Source organism: Panthera pardus, unplaced genomic scaffold, assembly GCF_024362965.1.
Source record: "Panthera pardus isolate Hobbes unplaced genomic scaffold, ASM2436296v1 HiC_scaffold_8, whole genome shotgun sequence".
NCBI classification, from domain to species: domain Eukaryota; kingdom Metazoa; phylum Chordata; class Mammalia; order Carnivora; family Felidae; genus Panthera; species Panthera pardus.
The window spans coordinates 56,453,599-56,471,980 of NW_026527013.1; the positions used below are offsets into that span (position 1 = coordinate 56,453,599).

The 18,382-nt window shown below is 53.2% G+C and overlaps 1 protein-coding gene across 4 annotated transcripts in view; it reads left to right on the forward strand.

Annotated features, from left to right (window-relative positions):
• Window positions 1-18,382, forward strand: part of NUP210 (nucleoporin 210) — a 109,246-nt gene that overhangs the window by 22,408 nt on the left and 68,456 nt on the right. For all 4 annotated transcript variants that reach the window (XM_053898569.1, XM_053898570.1, XM_053898568.1 and 1 more), the window contains exons 4-10: window positions 2,439-2,535; window positions 6,026-6,176; window positions 8,269-8,401; window positions 13,495-13,653; window positions 14,233-14,301; window positions 16,618-16,724; window positions 17,720-17,860. In XM_053898569.1, the coding sequence (XP_053754544.1) occupies window positions 2,439-2,535; window positions 6,026-6,176; window positions 8,269-8,401; window positions 13,495-13,653; window positions 14,233-14,301; window positions 16,618-16,724; window positions 17,720-17,860 (857 nt within the window). The remainder of the gene's footprint in view (window positions 1-2,438; window positions 2,536-6,025; window positions 6,177-8,268; window positions 8,402-13,494; window positions 13,654-14,232; window positions 14,302-16,617; window positions 16,725-17,719; window positions 17,861-18,382) is intronic.

Sequence of the window (18,382 nt, forward strand, 5' to 3'; positions counted from 1 at the left end):
TAGATAATGATTTGTGGTCGGGGCTCCAGTATGTCATAGGAAGTTCAGGAGCATCCCTGGCCTCCACCCACCAGAGGGAAGGAGAACTCCCCAAAGCTTCATAACCAAAAGTATCTCCAGCCATTGCCAAATGCCCCCTGGGGGTGAAATCACTGCTCTAGAGCATCTGACAGTTCCCTTGTTCCTATTTATTTATCGGGTAAGCCGCCTCACTTCTCCGAGCTGTTGTCTGGTCTGTGAAACTGAGATAGTGGTGTTTATCGGGGGGGTTGCAAGGATTTGGTGGGAAGTGTGTGCGGGGCTTAGTGCCGGGCGGCAGGTAGTGGTTCTCAGTGAGCCGGCGGCTGGGCGTTTCCATCTGCTGGGCGTCCTGCCAGGTGCTTCTGCCCCCGCAGCTCAGGCTGTGGGGGAGGGGGGAGGGGCACATGCATCTCAGCAGGTGCTGCTTCTCATCACCTTGGATGCAGGTGTGAAAGCGCTGCACAGCTGGGGGAACCGACCCCAGGGAAGGTTGGAGGCTGGTGCGTGGGGGACAGAAGTCAGGACAGTTTCTTAGGGACGTGATGTTTGACCGAGCCGTCGTTCTGAAGCAGTCATAGAGGATGCTTCGCGGGCTGTGTTCTAATAAAGCTTTATTTACAAAAACTGACAGTGTGCCATAGTTTGCCAAGCCCTGCTCTAGCCCACTCTGTTTTATTTCCTGTCTTATGTTGCTTAAAACAAAAAAAAGATTTATTTATTTTTGAGATTCCAATACCATGAAATTCATCCATTTAAATTTAAATTCATCCAGTTCATTTTATATGCTTTTAATATATTCACAGAGTTGTGCAACCGTCCCCACTCGCTAATTTTAGAACATTTTCGTCACTACAGAAATGAAACCCAGGACCCAAGAATGGTTGCTTCCCATTCTTTCCTCTCTCCAGCCCCTGGCAACCACTGCTTTCCGTGTATAGATTTCTCTGTTGTGAACGTTTCGTATAAATAGAATCGTACGATGTATGGCCTTTTGTGTCTGACTTCTTAGCATAATGTTTATCTATGTAGTTGCATGGATTTCCTTCCTTTTTATGGGTGAATAATATCCTGCTGTATGAATGGACCACGTTTGTTTATCCATTCATTTGTTGATGGACATTCAGGTTGTTTCCACTTTTTGGCTGTTGTGAATAATACTGCTGGGGCCATTCGTGTGCAAGTCTTTATGTGGACGTAGTTTCTCGTTTCCCCTGAGTGTGTATACCCAGGGGTGGAATTGCTGGGTCACAGAGTACCTCTGTGTTGCCCTAAAAGTGATGGCAAAGGCGGCCCCGTTTTCTGGAGCTTTTGCTGAGCACTGTTTCATCTGGCTTCTAAAATCACATGGGTGGGGAGGGGCGGGACCCCTCTGACTCTAAATGCCTTACCCTTTGCTCTGTAGAAAGAGCTTTCCTAGACCTCCGATGTTCTATTTGGGAGCTGGCAAGACAGGGAATGTAGATGAGGACTACAGAGTGGGGGTGGGACAACAGAGCATGGTGGGGAGTGTGGCAAACCGGAGACTATGATCCCTTCTAGTGAGGCTGGGCCAGCCACTGGTTGGTCACCAGAGGGACGAGGGCCCAGGAGGCTGGATCTGCAGACTCTTCAAGAGAACACGGAAGTTGGTTTTATAGGTTGCATTTCTTAACTTGAAACGGTGGGAAATACCTCAAAAATGCAAAAGAAGCATTGACTGGGTAACAGCAAAGCCACAGCTCCTAGGAGATCAGGCCTCAGAGTGACCAGTTTCCACCCTCTGCCCTGTTGCAGGGTTTCCAGGCGGGACCAGATCTTGTACTTAGACTAAGAAGGTCTTTATGGCGTGTTAGGACCCACACTGGGTCCTGTCTCCAAAAACCATCGCCTGGTCGCTCTGGCTGGGCTCCAATCGTCCTGACGTCCTATCAGAAGGCTCACAGGCAGCAAGCTGGCACTTCAGAGCTCGGGCCAGCTGGGTGGCTTGCCACCTCCTCCATGCTGGGACCCTGGGAGTCTCAGCACCTAGGTGGAGAGACCAGACGCTGCCCCTCATCCCCAGCTTCTTTCCCCGCAGAGGGAGGGTGAGGAGGAACCAATGGCTCAGGTCTCAGAGGCTGCGTCTAAACTGTAAAGTGCTTCCAGACGTGAGGGGTGATGGTGTCACGCACTTCACCGCGCCTGTCGTGAGCAGTCAGAGGCTGGAGGTACAGTGGGAAGAACACAGATGCTCACCTGAGACAGATTTGGTTCACATCCCAGCTTAGTCCCTCACAGTCACACAACCCTGGCCCTTTATGCCTCAGTTTCCCTTTCCTGAAATGGAGGTGTGACGCCTGCTTTGCAGAAGGGTGGTGCTGAGTGCCTTTGCCCCTTCCCCTGGCAGCAGGGAGTTAGGTCTGATGCATTTTTTGCTCCCCCACCACCTGCTCTTACAGGGAACACGTTCAGCACCCTCGCTGGGCTCGTCTTTGACTGGACAATCGTGAAGGACACGGAGGCCAATGGGTTCTCAGACTCCCACAACGCCCTGCGGTAAGAGGCGCCCCACCTTTGCAGGGAAGCGGGAGGGGGGCCGTCGGTTGGCTGCATGCAGCTGGGGGCTTTATCGTCGCCGTCACCATCCCACCTTCAGCAAGGAGCCCAGGAAAGTTCCCGGGATGCTGGCCAGCATTCCCCATGACTGACTGAGGCAGGGCGTTTCGGCTCACACAGCCGTGCCAGAAGCTTACAGCCTCTGCAGCCTGCTGGGGCGCTCTCCGTGGGAAGTGGTCGAGGGGGCTGGGGTGCCCGGCTGTGAAACAGAAAACTTGTCCCAGGTAATGGAAGGCTGTCACGGGGCGCAGGGAACAGTGGCACATGGCCTCAGAGGGCAGCCCTCCCATGGGGATACGTTAAAGGGGAGACAGTTTTCGGCCAGGAGGACATTCCGGCAGTGACAGCCAGCCCTTCACAGGCGCAAGAGGCTGCGTCCCTCAGCGCTGGGGGATGCAGACGGGCTCCTTATGCGATGGGCTCGTTCAGGATCCCGCCTCACTCAGTCCCCCCACCAGCCACGTGGGCTCACATCCCACTGTTTTTTTGCGATTCTTCAGACCTAGAAACAAAGGTGTAAGCCACTTGTCTGGTTGATAAGTGGCTGGACCTAGAATTTGCACTCGATCTACGCACATCTGCACTATCCAATATGGTAGCCGCTAACCCAAGCCAACCCTGGCTCTTTAAATTTAGATTCACAAAATGAAAACTCTCGCTCCTCAGCTGTACTAGCTGTGTTTCAAGCGCTTGTTAACTATGCAGCTAGTGGCTCCTACCCATTGGACAGAGCAGGTGTGGACCAGGAAGTCCTGTTGGCCAGAGAGGTGGTGATGCAGACCCGGGGTCGGGGTTCATATCCCCTACTATATACTGCTTTGCCTCATGCCTTATTAAGTAAAATTTCAAAGTCCCTCTTGTGGGGGGGGGGGGGGGAAGACTTAATTTTTTATTGTGACTAGCCACTTATAATCTTTATTTTTTTTTTACTTTGTTTTATTTTGATTCCGGCACAGTTAACGTACAACGTTGTGTTAGTGTCGGGTGCACGTGTAGCGATTCAGCGCTTCCGTGAGTCGCCCGGTGCTCCTCATGACAAGTGGCTTCCTGAATCCCCATCACCTGTTTCACCCGTCCCCCCTGCACCCACCTCCCCTCTGGTAACCATCGGTTTGTTCTGTGTAATCAGGAGTCTGTTTCCTGCTTCGCCTCTGTCTCCCTCTTCTTTTTCCCTTCCTTGGTTGTTTCTTAAATTCCACATATGAGTGAAGTCATACGGTATTTGTATTTCTCTGGCTGACGTGTGTCACTTAGCGTCATGCTCTCGAGCTCTGAGGAAGACTTAATTAAAAAAGAAAACAAAAACTTGCCGTTATTTTCAGCCTACGGAAAAGTTGCAAGTACGGTACACAGAGTGGTGTCCCTGAGGCATTTGAGAGCAAGTTGTCGACCTCATGTCCCCTACTTATGGACCGCATCTACAGGATGGTCATCAAAGTGAGGAGATTGACACCGTCTGCAGGCATCGGATGCCGGTCAAACCTTGGCGGTCTATCCCGATTCTATCCTTCGTGTGAAGCAAAGACCCCAGCCAGAGCCACCTGCTGTATACTGTCTGGTCTCTTAGTTTCTATCAGCCCAGGACAGTTTCTTGGTCTTTGTTTGGCTTTTGGGACCTTGGTGCTTGTGAAGATTATAGTCCAGTTATTTTGCAGAATGTCCCTCATTTCGGGATTATCTGATATTCCCTCCTGGTTAGACTCAGAGCTTTGCGTCTTGGGCGGGAATGTCACCGAGGCGAGATTCTGTATTCTCCCGAGTGCATCTTGTCATGACTTTGTGGGTCTGTCACCAACGATGTTCCCTGTCGTCACTTGGGCGAGATGGTGTCTGCCTGGCGGCCCCACTGTGAAGTCACTTTCTTACCACTTTGCAGTTAGTATTTTGTGGGGAGTTAAGGGTCTGGTCTTTGCTTTATACTTTTAGAAGTGCAGCTCTGGGCTTTAGGGAACATCTTGGCTTTGCTCACGCTTGTCCCCATGGCACACATCCTCCTGCCCTGACGCTGTGCAAGCTGGGCTTCCCTCTTGGGTCTGAGGTCTTTTGGGAAATGGGGCCCTCAGGCTCTGTCTTCTGAATGAGCTCTGGAATTTCTGGTGTCTCATAAAGCCGGGCACATGGGCTGTGCATCAAAGAGACCTGGATTCCAGTCCTGGCCCGAATCCTGGCCCGGTCACTTCCTGCCTGTGGCCTTAGTCAAGGAACACAACCCATCTGGGCCGCGGCAGCTCTGTGGGTTAGCATGCTGACTGGTATTCAAAGCCCCTCTCTGGGCCTGACGCCCCAGATGCTCAGAGAACACTGGTTCCCTGCCCCATTCTGTGCCGCCAGGTGCATTTCCTGTCAAGCCCCCGGAACTTCCAGGCACGTTGTGACCAGAGTGTCCTGGGTTTTCATTACATTCAGGATGTGGGGTGCCTGGGTGACTCAGTCGGTTGAGCGTCTGACTTCAGCTCAGGTCACGATCTCACAGTCCGTGAGTTCGAGCCCCGCGTCAGGCTTTGTGCTGACTGCTCAGAGCCTGGAGCCCGCGTCGAGGTCTGTGTCTCCCTCTCTCTCTGCCCCTCCCTCGCTCATGCTCTGTCTCTCTCTCTCTCTCTCTCTCTCTCTCTCAAAAATAAATAAACATTAAAAAAAATTTTTTTTTTAAATTCAGGATGTGACACCTAGTGAAACCAGGCAAGGAAATACATCACAGTGTAGTGCAGCGCCCGGTGGGTCTTGGGAGAATGAAAGCATTTCCAGGGGATGCTCTTGTTCAAGTGGAAAGGCAGGCTGACTTGTAGATCGCAGGCTGCAAGAGAGAGACTGTATGGAAAGGGTCCCTCAAGCCCTGCTTCCAGCCTACACTGCAGGGAGGGTCACCGCATCCTGACTTCTCTCCCGACCTGGGGCTTCTCCCCACAGCCCAACCCCCAGAACAATAAGATGGGTGTGATCCCCTCGTCCTGACACCTGAGGGAGGGGTCATTGAGAATCATTTCCCAGCGATAGGAGCTGGCCCAGAGGGGTGGATAGAATGGAGCAGGGAGCCCTGGGAGGCTGGTGGCTTGGCTGGCACCACCCCGGCTGGCTCTGTGGTCGTGGGCCCGCTTGTCAGTTTCCATGGACCTCACCTGCCACATCTGTGAGAGAAGCATTTCGACTAAGCAGGCGGTCCTCCTAATTTGGTGTTTCCCATAACCACGTGCACATTTTGACACAAGGCAGATCGCCAGGCTTCGTGTAGACAAAGACCTGGGCCAGGGGCCAAGAGTCTGCATTTTTTTCCAAGGAGGTTGGCAGTTCCGATGTAGGAGGTTCAGGGACACATTTGTAAGCAACGCCACTCCCTGTTAGCTCCTGGCCCTCCTAGAGGCGCCGATAGATGGTGAATATGTTAGGGTCTTTGGTTCCACGTACCGGGTCTGATGACACATTCCCTTTCCAGAATCCTCACATTCCTGGAGTCCACATACATCCCTCCTTCCTACATCTCCGAGATGGAGAAAGTGGCCAAGCAGGGGGACACCATCCTGGTGTCCGGGATGAAGACTGGAAGCTCCAAGCTCAAGGCGTGCATCCAGGAGGCCGTCTACAAGGTGGGGCCCTGGGGCTGGGGAGGTGCCGGGCTTCCTGGGGGGACACCAGGCCGGCCATGCCGCTCACACCCATGCACGCATTTAGGAGTGGGAATGAGTTGCTCTACTGTGAAGGCTTCATCGTTGGTGCCATGGGAACTTCAGGCTGTAGTTCTATATTTCTGTTTCTTTGGTCTGGTTTTTTGGGGGCCACAGCTTTTGAGAGAGGTAGTTGGGGGAACTGGAGTACACCGTCCCCAGAGTCACAAAGTAGTCGGGCCGTTGTCATTTTTTTTTTTAAGTTTATTTATTTATTTTGAGAGAGACAGAGACAGCACGAGTGGGGGAGGGGAACAGAAAGAAGGCAGAGAATCCCAAGCAGGCTCTGCACTGTCAGCACAGAGCCTGACGCGGGACTCGAACCCGTGAACTGTGAGATCGTGACCTGAGCCAAAACCAAGAGTCGGACGCTTAACCGACTGAGCCACCAGGCGCCCTGGTCCATTGTCAGTTTTGAGGGAGACCAGGAGCGGCAAGATTTTCATTAACTAGCAGATTTTCAACAAATACCCACCTGTCCCAGTAGAGGGATGCGTCCAAGCATTTGGGGCTCTGAAAAGACTGGGGGCTTCCTGGTGTCCCCCATGCTGTTTCTTCTTGGGTCCCACTTTGAGCCCCGGGACTGGTGGTCCCATCTGTGGAGGGCTCCCCACCCCACCCCACCCCACCCCATGTCTCTCTTTACTTTCTAAAGTGGCAGGTGAGAGAACTCCTCCTGATTCACTCTTTTTCATGGTTTAGCCAGTAGGCTGGGGGTCCTGGGGGGGTTTAGAAGCACGGGACATGCCATATCCCAGGCGTTATCCTGTAGCACCCTGCAATTAGTATTTGGAGACAGTTTGCCTCCGTTTCTCGGAGCCCCGGCCCAGCCCACCCCACTGCTGAGCTGGAAAGGCACCCTTGTCCTGCCTGCTGTCTGTAAGTGACTTCTCTGCCTGTCGTGCTAGAAAGTACCGCCACCAAGCCCAGCCCAAGGCCTGTTTTTTTTTTCTTTTTTGATGAGTCAAAGATACTATTTAAGCTAGCATTAAGTGACGAAACCTTTAAGATGTTACAAATGGGTCAAAGGAGAATCCCAAGAATTTAGAAATGGAAGCAGAACTTGTCAATATCCACGATATCCATGGGACGATGGGGCGCCTGGGTGGCTCAGTCGGTTAAGTGTCCGACTTGGGCTCAGGTCATGATCTCGCGGTTTGTGGGTTCGAGCCTCGCGTCAGGCTCTGTGCTGACAGCTCGGAGCCTGGAGCCTGCTTGGGATTCTGTGTCTCCCTCTCTCTCTGCCCCTCCCTGGCTCACGCTCTGTCTCTGTCTCTCTCTCAAAATCAATAAATAAACATAAAAAAAATATCCACGGGATGAAAATCAGCCACATCTCCACCTGAGACAATGTATTTGCATTTCTGTGGATGAGAATTGTTTCCTTTGCCAAGTTTTCTCCGACTGGAAGAGTTGCCAGCAGATCAAAGGCAGTGGAAGGTGCGGGCCCCCGCAGACTGGTAACCGGAGGGGTGTGCTGGACTCGAGATGGGATCTTTCTCCCGTTTCAAGTCTCTCGTGCCTTTTCCTGGTGAGGAGGTCGCAGCGTGGGGTGAGAGGTGGGCAGGATGGGCCGAGCACTCATCAGAGACATGCATCTCTGCCCCTTTTCAGGTTTGCCAGTGGCCTCCCAAACTCCCTGGCCTTTGGGTTTTTGCGGGGGGAGCCCCCGAGCTCCTGTTGGCCACAGTGTCCGTGGATCTCACTCCTCACTTTTCTTTCCATTTAATTAAGATTGTACCCAGAGCTGCAGCGTGCGTAATGTGAGGCAACTTGCTCGGTCCGTGTGGCAATGGCCGCTGAATACGTGCCTGCTGTTCACACCGGTTCCCCTGGGGTTTCGGGGGACTGAAGGTGTGGGGCTGGGAGCATTGCCTTGTTTCTGTCTCCCTAACTTCTCGGTCCGCACACGAGCATCCTGAAAAGTTCTAGATTCTCTTTCTCTTGCCCACACTGCTCTCCGTTCCCCAACCTCACCTCACCTTCCCTTCCCTGCCCTCCTCCGTCTTCCAAGCACGTGCACCCTGCAGAGGTCAGGCTGCTGATTTTGGAGAACATCCTCCTGAACCCAGCGTACGACGTCTACCTGATGGTGGGGACCTCCATTCGCTATAAGGTGCAGAAAATCAGACAAGGAAAGATTACAGGTGGGTCGCTGACTCTGCGGGGGAATCACGGCAGAGGCTCCCTTTTTTATTATTGTGGTAAAATACACATGGCATAAAATTTCCCATTTTGATGCTTTTTAAGCGTTCAGTGGCATGGAGTACACACGTGTTGTCATGCAACCATCACGACTATCCAGCTCTGGAACTTTTTTCATCTTCCCAAGTTGAGACTCTGTTTTCATTCAACACCAACTCCCCATCCCTCCCGCCTCCCTCAGTCCCTGGCACCCACCGTCCTCCTTTCTGTCTCTGTGGATCTGACTTCTCTAGAGACTTCCAGGAAGTGGAATCCTACCATATTTGTCCCTTTGTGACCGGCTTATTTCACTTAGCCATGACGTCCTCAAGGCTCGTCCTTGTTGTAGCCAGTGTCCGAATTTCCTTCCTTTTTTAAGGCTGAAGAGTAGTCCACTGCATGGGTGTTCACGTCTGTTGAATGTTTATCTCCATTCACCTACTGATGGGCACTTACTGCTTCCTTGCCTTGGCTACTGTTAGTAAAGTTGCTATGAGCACAGGAGTGCAAATATCTTTGCGAGATGCTGCTTTCAGTCCTCTTGGGTGTGTGTCCGTCCCTTTGTTTTCAGAACGTCAGAAGCTGTGAACCTCACATGGGAGTGAGTCTTGCCCTCGGCCTGCCACTGAGTGCCGGGCAGCCTTGGCAGGCCACTGTCCCCCCTTGGGGCTCAGTTTCTCCATCAGAGCCCTTGAGGACTTTCTGTCTGTGCTGTGAGGGCAAAACTACTTAACGGATGTGCATTTGTTCTGGAAGTTCTAGACGGCCGTGGACCTGGGATGCATTTTATGTGATGAGCATTCTTCATGCAGCACCAGTCCTCCTAAGAATTATTACTGTTATTATCCTTTTTTAAAAACATTTACCCATGTTTCATGGTCAGAGCACAGGATGTTAAGATCTTGGGCACAGGAGTGTCACCTGTCCATCCGAGGGCTTTGATGTGTGTCTGGATAGGTGCCTCCCCTAGATTGGAGGGTCACTCTGTGATGCGGGGTGCATAGATGCTTCAGTATCCAAGAAATTTGGGTTTTTGTGGCATAGATGGGGTCCTCAAAGAGACTGCCTCACCTCAGAGCAGTGGATCCAATCAGAAGCCACTGTGTGGCTCTCTGCCCTCAGACCACAGAAGCTGAGAAACCAACCCCTTCTGCATAGGACGCAGGGCGGGGCCTGAGGGCTGAGCCCCAACCAGGGAGGGCAGTGAGCATGGTTAAGGGTGGATTATTTTTTTAAAAAATTTTTTTATGTTTATCTAATTTTGAGAGAGAGAGGGACAGAGACAGAGCATGAGCAGGAGAGGGCAGAGAGAGAAGGAGGCACAGAATCCGAAGCAGGCTCCAGGCTCTGAGCTGTCAGCACAGGGCCCGACGTGGGGCTCGAACCTACAGACCGCGAGATCATGACCTGAGCCGAAGTCGGACACTTAACCGACTGAGCCACCCAGGCACTCCAATATTTACTCATTTTTTGAGAGAGAGACAGAGTGTGAGCAGGGGAGGGAAGAGACAGAGGGAGACACAGAATCCAAAGCAGGCTCCAGGCTCCCAGCTGTCAGCACAGAGCCTGATGCGGGGCTCGAACCCACGGACCGTGAGATCATGACCTGAGACGAAGTCGGACGCTTAACTGACTGAGCCACCCAGGCTCCCCAAGGGTGGGTGATTTAATTAAGACGTCTGAAGAGCTCACCCTGAATGAGTTCAGGGGCCATAGTTCAGGGGAACGACACATCCCAAGTACCCAGGAAGCTTGTGGGTTTAGTGACTACTATAGACATCAAAGAATTGGAACACACAAGAGATACCCCAGGACCGGAAATAGTCATGTTGCCTCCCTTTCATCAGTGAGGTAATGAGATGGAAAATTCCTCCAAAGATAAACACACCTGTGTGATTGAGGGTTGTGGTTGGCACAGCTCTGGAGAGGATTCCAGACAGATGCCTTGAGAACTGAGCCAGCAAAGGCCTACCGTGAACGAGTCATATAAACGGAAACTCTGTCCATTCATTTTAGATGAATTTGTTGTTTTTTTTTTAATTGAGATATAATTCACATCACTGTCATCCGAAACAAGTTGACTAGACAGGAAAGCCAGGACTGATGGTGTTACAGGGGACATGAATTTCAGCCACTGTCTGTCTTGCATGACATCCTGCTTTGGCTCGGAGAATTATAGGTTAGAGGACAGTCATGTGGATTTATTAGCATGTAGATCATTGTAACCCCAAGTTTATTCTTTCTGGGTTTTTTTTTTTTTTTTTTGCGGTTTTCCTTCCTTAAAAATATAATTATTTTTTCTTCCATGTTTCCCTATGTCCCGCCTCTCTTTATTTGGGGACTTGCTGTCTTGCAAGCCCATTTATTGAGCACCTACTGTGTGCCGCAGCCTGCTGGGTGCTGTGTATGCGGCCCAGGTCCCTGCCCTCCTGGAGCGCACAGCCCAGCAGTCAATCCAATGATTACCCTGCAAACATGTTACAAGCGGGGGCCGGTGAGGGAGGAGAGGGGCTCTTGGAGCTCATGACAGGAGCCTCGGTGTTGCCTGCAGACCAGTGGGGGCCACAGGCCTCTCCCCTCGGTTCTCCACCCTGTTGGTGTTTGTGTTGCTTGCAGACCTGGCTGGCACAGTAACCACACCATCAGACAGAAGAAACCCTAGAAAGGACAATGCTGACTGAGGGCAGTGGAATAGTGGAAATGACTGAGCTAAAATGCACTGAAGCTGGGAAAACCAACCGCATAGACGGGTGTCTGTGTCCCAGGTGGCGAAGGACTTGGAACCCAGCACACCCTTGAGCTGTGCTTCCCAGCACTGAGTCACACGGGCTACGTGAGCAGGTGTTGGAGTTGGAGGCAGGGGAGTGAGCCCCCCACGGTCATGGGCTCAGGCCCACTTCCCCAGGAGCTCCGTGAGCCTACACGGGGTGGGTGGATTAGGAGCATGTCTGGAGCATTAGACGGGGTCCGGAGGGGTCACAGAGCCTGTCTCCTAGAAGCATGTGGGCCTCTTGGCTTACAGAGGGGCAGCCTTTGGGGATGGCCCTTTCCCCTCTGCAGACGGTAGACGGGCTGGTCTCGTGTCCCAAGAACAACCTTCCTATGTTTCCAGACAGATAGTGACCCTTAGTATTCAGTGCCTCTTAGAAGCAGCTGGTTCTGCGTTTGTAAGAGGTGTTTAAGGAGTCAGACAAGCCCCTTATTTTCGTTGTCTTAGGCTTTTGTAAATACGTCGTCGTGCAAGATCTTGTGAGAATCAGTATATTCCCTTCCCAAAATGGCCTATTCGTTTGGGGAACTTTAAATAAAGGAGGGAGCTAGTGCTTCATAAAACAACATAAAGTAATACTGCTCTATTGAGCAGCAGCATTATTTTATCATGGCATGGATCCTTGACGTGCTGCTGCTATTTTCTGAACATACGGTCTGCAAGCATCACAGCCCAGCTTGGCTGGGCTTCCCCCAGTTAGAGACAAGAAATGGGCTGTGTGTTCGCTAAGGGATTCTCAGTTCTAGTGTGCACTGGAATCCCCTGGAGAGCCTGTTCAGACTCTGAGCACTGGGCCCCCAGAGTTTGATCCAGAAGCTCTGGGCTGGGGCCAGTCATTTGTAGTTGGCAGGTGACGCAGATGGTCCAGGGACCACGCTTTGAGAGTCTCTGCTTGAGAGCAAGTTCTTGGGGGCTTACTGGAACACACAGAAGATACCCTAAGACCGGAAATAGACCAGTTGCCTCCCTTTTAGAGTTCCCATTGGAATCCTTGGGAATTCTGAAGGATGCTCGAGCTGCAATTCCTCCTGGTCCTTGTCCTGGACGCCTCCCGGGGCAAGGCCCTGAGCCGGGGCCCAGAGATGAACAACAAGCAGGGATGCTGTCAGCGGTTCTCCGCTTTCTTTTCTCTCTTGCCGGAGGGCGGGGACGTGGCAGCACCTACAGGCTCCACGAGTGGGTTGCTGGGTAGGAAATTTGATGGGCCAGGAAGAAGTCATGGGAAAGTGCTTGTGGTCTCTTTGGTTTGAATCCCAGCTCTGCCGCTGCCTGCTGTGGGACCTCCGGCGGGCTTCTTGTCCTGACTTCTGCAGCACCACCACCTTGAGGGTGTGGGCATCAGTAGTGCCTGTTTCAAGGGTTGTTGTGGGATAAAATGGGGTAATGTGCACATCAAACACCAGGCGCAGTCCTGCCACATCTCAATTTCGTGGTCAGTGGCAGCCATTTGTATCAAAAGTGCTCGTGGTCACTACCGTAGTGTGGAAAATGGATGCAGGGGTGGTGGATTTTGTGGAACCCCTTATGTCCTTGGGGAAATTGTTTTTCATCCTGGTCCAGAATGAGCGAGTTCTCTTCTACAACATGACACAGAGAGGGGAAGCATTGATGGATGGGCAGGATGGCAACAGAGAGAATTCTAGACTGAGCTCCCAAAACCCGGTGGGAAACCACGGATTGGTGCCTTTTTGGAAACTCCCAGAGGACGCACAGATCCAGTGAGCCCCATGCTGGACCCTTAGTGCAGTAATAGAGTTCATTTAACTCCTGTATGCTGTAAGCAGTCTGCAATTGGAGTCGGAAGCCGTGCTTAATTTAAAAAAAAAAAAAAAAAAGGCAGTTTACAGCAGTCACTGAAAAACTGATTGTCTCTGAAAATTCATGGAGAGTGTCAGCTTTCTCCACAGGCATTGAGCATAATGTTAAAATTAAAAGGGTTGATAAGATATAACACTGTATGTTAACTATACTGGAATTAAAAAAAAAGTATTGAGAAAGCTAAGCAAAAGAAAGAAATAGGAAGGAAGGAAAGAAGGAGGAGGGAAGGAAGAAAGGGAGGGAGAGGGAAGGGAGGGAATGGAGGGAGGGAAGGAAGGGGGGGCAGAGAGGGAAGGAGGGAGGGCAAGAAGGAAGGAAAGAAGAAAGGAAGGAAGAAACAAGGAAAGTCCGTCCGTTAAGCAGCAGCCCTGGGAGACGCTTCCAGGGATTTGGGGCGGGACTGCCACATTGGCTACTAACGTTTCCTGTCTTTGCTCTTGTCTCCCCTTTTTGACTCCGGGTGGTCAGAGCTCTCAATGCCTTCCGAGCAGTATGAGCTGCAGCTTCAGAACAGCATCCCGAGCCCCGAGGGAGACCCGAGCCGGCCCGTGGCTGTCTTGGACCAGGACACGTCGATGGTCACTGCAGTGCAGCTGGGACAGAGCAACCTGGTTCTCAGCCACAGGAGTACCCTTTTCCCTGGCCAGTCTGCAAGTGCATACGTGTGCCTCACGCGGGATATCTGCTGTTGGGAAGCCCTTTTTCTCCCTGAAAGCTTGGCTAGGCTAAAAATAACCCTGTTTTCCCTCAAGGTCTGACAATCAGAAGGAACCGAAATAGCAACACGGCCGTGTAGAATTGCTCACCTCGGTGGGTGACTCACCGGAGAGGCTCCCCGGATGGGAGGTGGTGGCAGGAGCTGAGCCGTGCTCCTCGCCTCCGGAACCGTCTTGGGCCTGGGTAGCCTTATCCGAGGGGCCTGGCCGCGGCTATTTCCACACTGGCACATGGGTTGTCCCTGTCCTAGACCTGCTCCCGTGGTCTCCAGTGTCTCTTGCAGAGATCCACCTTTGCTCATATAGGAAGTGTGCTGGGCCCTTGGGTTCTGGAAAACGGCCTTGTTCTATTTGGCCTCAGGCGAGCAAGCTTTCATCCCCTCTCCTTTGCCTGTGATGTCTAGATGGTAATCAAGTCATCCAAGCCAGCTGAATCCTGCCAGCCAGTCTGTTTTCCTTCCTATGTTTTGTTCCTTAATTAAGAATTCAGGTATCCGCATGCAGGGTGCTTCTAGGTTACCCAACAGCACCATCTACGTGGTTGAACCTGGATACCTGGGTGAGTTGGGTCATCGTGGGTCCCCCTGGATGTTGTTTATTTATAGGAGTTAAAAAATACAAGTAAAGGGAACGGCTCCCTAGAAAGTGCTTCAGTCTGGCCAGCTCTGCCAGTCCTTGTCCGGCTGCTCCCTAGTCCTTCCCCCACTGATGCACAGACAAGCAGAGGGTAGGCCAAGGTCAGGGTAGGCGACCGGCTCAACAGAGACAGAAATATTTCGGTCGAGTCAGTAGGGCTTTGTCCCTTCCTGGGTTTTATTCCAAGCCTCCGTCCAGACCTGACCGTGGCTGTGGCCATTTGGAGGTTGGGGGCCCCAGTGGGCAGCACAGTTACAAAGGAGCCCCTAAAGCAGTGTGGCACTCGGTAAAAGTCTCAGTGGGGAGAAAGGGGAGGTGTTTGACTGAGGGAGGAAGGGAGGAATCTGCACTTATGGAGGACCTATAGGGGCAGAGCCGGGGCCCAGGGGCTGCCATAACTGACCGCGGCTTGGCAGATGTCCGCGACACGTGTCACCCCTGGTCACAGTGACGGTGCTTCCTTTGTGTTTCCTCGGAGTTGACTCCTTGTTGAGCGTACCGAACTGGTTCAGAACAGACAGCACTTGACTGACACGCGGCAACCCCTTAGGTCCTCTTGTTAGCCACCACATGAGCTTGCTGCTTGGTGCGGACCCCAGCTGACCGTGCAGTGACACCTGGCAGGGGAGCCCTGTGTGTCTCAGGGACTTCATTTATTCAGAAAGGTTTTCTTGGTACCTTCCCTCAGTCTGGCCTCTGCTGGGCATCGGGGCTCTGGAGGGAGGAAGCTTAGGTCCTCGCGCAGGAGAGACCAGTGTGAACGATGGTGACAGGACAGGGGTCCAGAGCCAGTGGATGTGAGTGCAGAGGAAAGGCCTCTGGGAGATGATGTTCGAGGCAGGCATTTCAGAGGGGCTCCTTCCGAGGCAGGTCAGCCCGGCCGAAGTAACAGCTCGGGCGCAGGTGTGGTGAGAAAGCGCGTGGCCTCTTGGGGGTCAGCCAGCAGCTGCTGTGGCCCCGAGTGGGAACACAGCCGGAGGCCTGGGAGGGAGGGCCGCTCAGTGCCAGGCCTCAGAGGGAAACCCTGTGGATTCAGAGCATTACTTACTGGGGATTCAGTGGGTAGAAGTCCTGCGGATTAACAGCATAGACTCACAGTGGATTCAGAGGTAGACTCACTTTGGATTTGGATCATAGACTCACTGCGGGTTCAGACTGTAGACCTCCTGTGGATTCAGTGTAGACTCCCTGCGGATTCACAGTGTAGACCTCCTGTGGGTTCAGTATAGACTCACTGCAGGTTCAGAGTGTAGACCTCCTGTGGATTCAGATGTAGACTTGTGGAGTCATAGTGTAGGCCTACTGTGGATTCAGATGTAGACTCCCTGCAGATTCACAGTGTAGACCTCCTGTGGATTCAGTGTAGACTCGCTGCGGGTTCAGAGTGTAGACCTCCTGTGGATTCAGTGTAGACTCCCTGCAGATTCACAGTGTAGACCTCCTGTGGGTTCAGTATAGACTCACTGCGGGTTCAGAGTATAGACCTCCTGTGGATTCAGTGTAGACTCCCTGCGGATTCACAGTGTAGACCTCCTGTGGATTCAGTGTAGACTCACTGCGGGTTCAGAGTGTAGACCTACTGTGGATTCAGTGTAGACTCGTGGAGTCACAGTGTAGACCTACTGTGGATTCAGTGTAGACTCGCTGTGGGTTCAGAGTGTAGACCTACTGTGGATTCAGATGTGGATTCAGATTCAGATTCAGACCTACTCAGATTCACAGTGTAGACCTCCTGTGGATTCAGTGTAGACTCGTGGAGTCACAGTGTAGACCTCCTGTGGATTCAGATGTAGACTCCCTGCGGGTTCAGAGTATAGACCTACTGTGGATTCAGTGTAGACTCGCTGCGGGTTCAGAGTGTAGACCTACTGTGGATTCAGATGTGGATTCAGATTCAGATTCAGACCTACTCAGATTCACAGTGTAGACCTACTGTGGATTCAGTGTAGAGCATCCGTGGACCGTCTGATCAAGTGTGAGTGAGCCCTTGAGCAGCCAGTGAGGGATGTGCTCAGGTTGGTCCTGGGCATCTGAGAGATCACCTCAGGTTCTGAGGGCTCAGGTTGGTGGTGGGCGTCAGATCTCACCATGATCAGCAGCTGTTCTTTCTCCTCGGAGGGGAGCAGGTTGTGAGCGGCTGTGGGGCCCTGGGGCTGATGGTGCCTGGTACCATCCCCTTCCTCAGCTGCACACCCCTGTGGTCCGGGTGGTCAGGCTTTGTTGCTTGCCTGCTTTGTAGGGTTCGCCGTCCAGCCTGGTGACAGGTGGGTGCTGGAGACGGGCCGCCTGTATGAAATTACCATTGAAGTGCTTGACAAGTCCGGCAACAAGGTCTACCTGTCCGACGTGAGTGCCTGCCTCGGGGCCCGGCGGGGTGTGGGACGCGTCTCCCAGAGCAGCGCCCGAAGCAGCAGGGCCCCCACGCGGGCAAGCTGAGTCCGGTGATTCCTGGTGGTGCTGCCGGGTCCATGGGAGACAGCACCGTGGGATCCCCGGGGCCTCTCAGGACGTTGTGAGCCTGGGAGTCTGTACCCCTGGCCCTCTCCCTGTAGGGCTGGAGTGGGGAGAGGAAGCCACAGGCAGCACAGTCCAAGGAGGCGGTGACGGGAAGCAAGCGTTGTCTGCCAGCTGCCTTCCTGCTCCCTTGTCATTAGCCTGAGACTTTACCTCACTCTGCTGAGGATGCATCTTTTCCTGCAGGGCCAGGAATACCTATAACTCTGTCTGGAAGTCCCAGGTGACCAAGGCCAACATCCCTTAGCTTTCTGGCTCTAGAAAGGAACGGCAGACATAGGTGGGGGGAGAGGAGTCTCGGCACGTTTTGTTCCTTCAGGAGAGGTTTCCAGGATCCTCAGTTGGACCATCTGGGACCTTCCTGGCGGCTTCTGAGGTTTGAGAAGAAGGAGGCAAGGTTCCCCCTTAGGCAGCTTTGCAGGTTATTGCTTTCTTTGTGTTATTGAACAAGGACCCTGACGATCACCCTTTTTTGGGGGTGAGGGGGGCCAGGATCTCGTGGATATTCACGACCTTTTTTGTGGTTTGGTGTTTAGTGGTTTCTTTGCTGGGACCTCAGGGTCTGAGAAAACTGACATGGGCTTGAGCACCACTGGGTGATCACAGCAGGAGCGCTGGGTCCCGGGCCCTGCGGGGAGGGTGGCCTGGGAGGGCTCCAAGGCCAGAGTGGTCAGAGCTCAGTTCTGGGGCCTCGCCCAGCTCCTCTGCTGGTTTTGAGGCCCCTGGGCCTCAGGCGGCCCCGTGGCCTGACCTCGCTCCTTTCCTGCATTCTGACTTCCGGACTCGTCCCAGAAGTGCCTCTCTCACCCATCCTGCCCCCCTTCCAGAATCTCCGCATCGACACCGTGTTACCTCCTGAGTTCTTTGAGGTGCTCGCTTCTTCCCAGAATGGCTCGTACCATCACGTCAGGGCGACAAAGAAGGGCCAGACGGCTATCGAGGCAGCCCTCACCTCCGTGGTGGACCAGGTGAGTTGGCACCTCCCTCTGTGTTCACCCCCTGCGCCCTCCCAGGCCGGACATGAGCCCTGGGAGGCCGGGGACCCCCGGATCAGCCTGGTGTGCTGCTCTCATGGGTACCGTGAGGGTCGCCTCTGTCTGGGCTCTCGAGGGCTGTCTGGTGGTGGGGCTTGGGGCTTTCCCTGTCCCCCGTCCCCATACTGGGTGCCCCTCTTCCCCTGCCCTTTGCCAGCCCCTGTGAAGGTGAGTCTGCCCTTCTGGGATTGGGGCAGAAACCCTGTTGGGGAAACCACACTGGGCCCGTGTGTCTAGCTGTGGTACAGCCAGGAGCCAGGAGCATCCCTTTGGCCGTTTGGCTGCTTGGGTCCTTCCAAGTCCTTTCATTTAAAAGGCTAGTCAGTTTTAGGTGTGAGCAGGTTTTTAACTGATTGGGAAATTGGCATGGGTGACGGGTGATCTCTTCCTACCCTGCACAAACCTGCCCCGGACCTGGAGGAGGCAGCTAGAGGCAGCAGAGAGAACGGCCTGGGG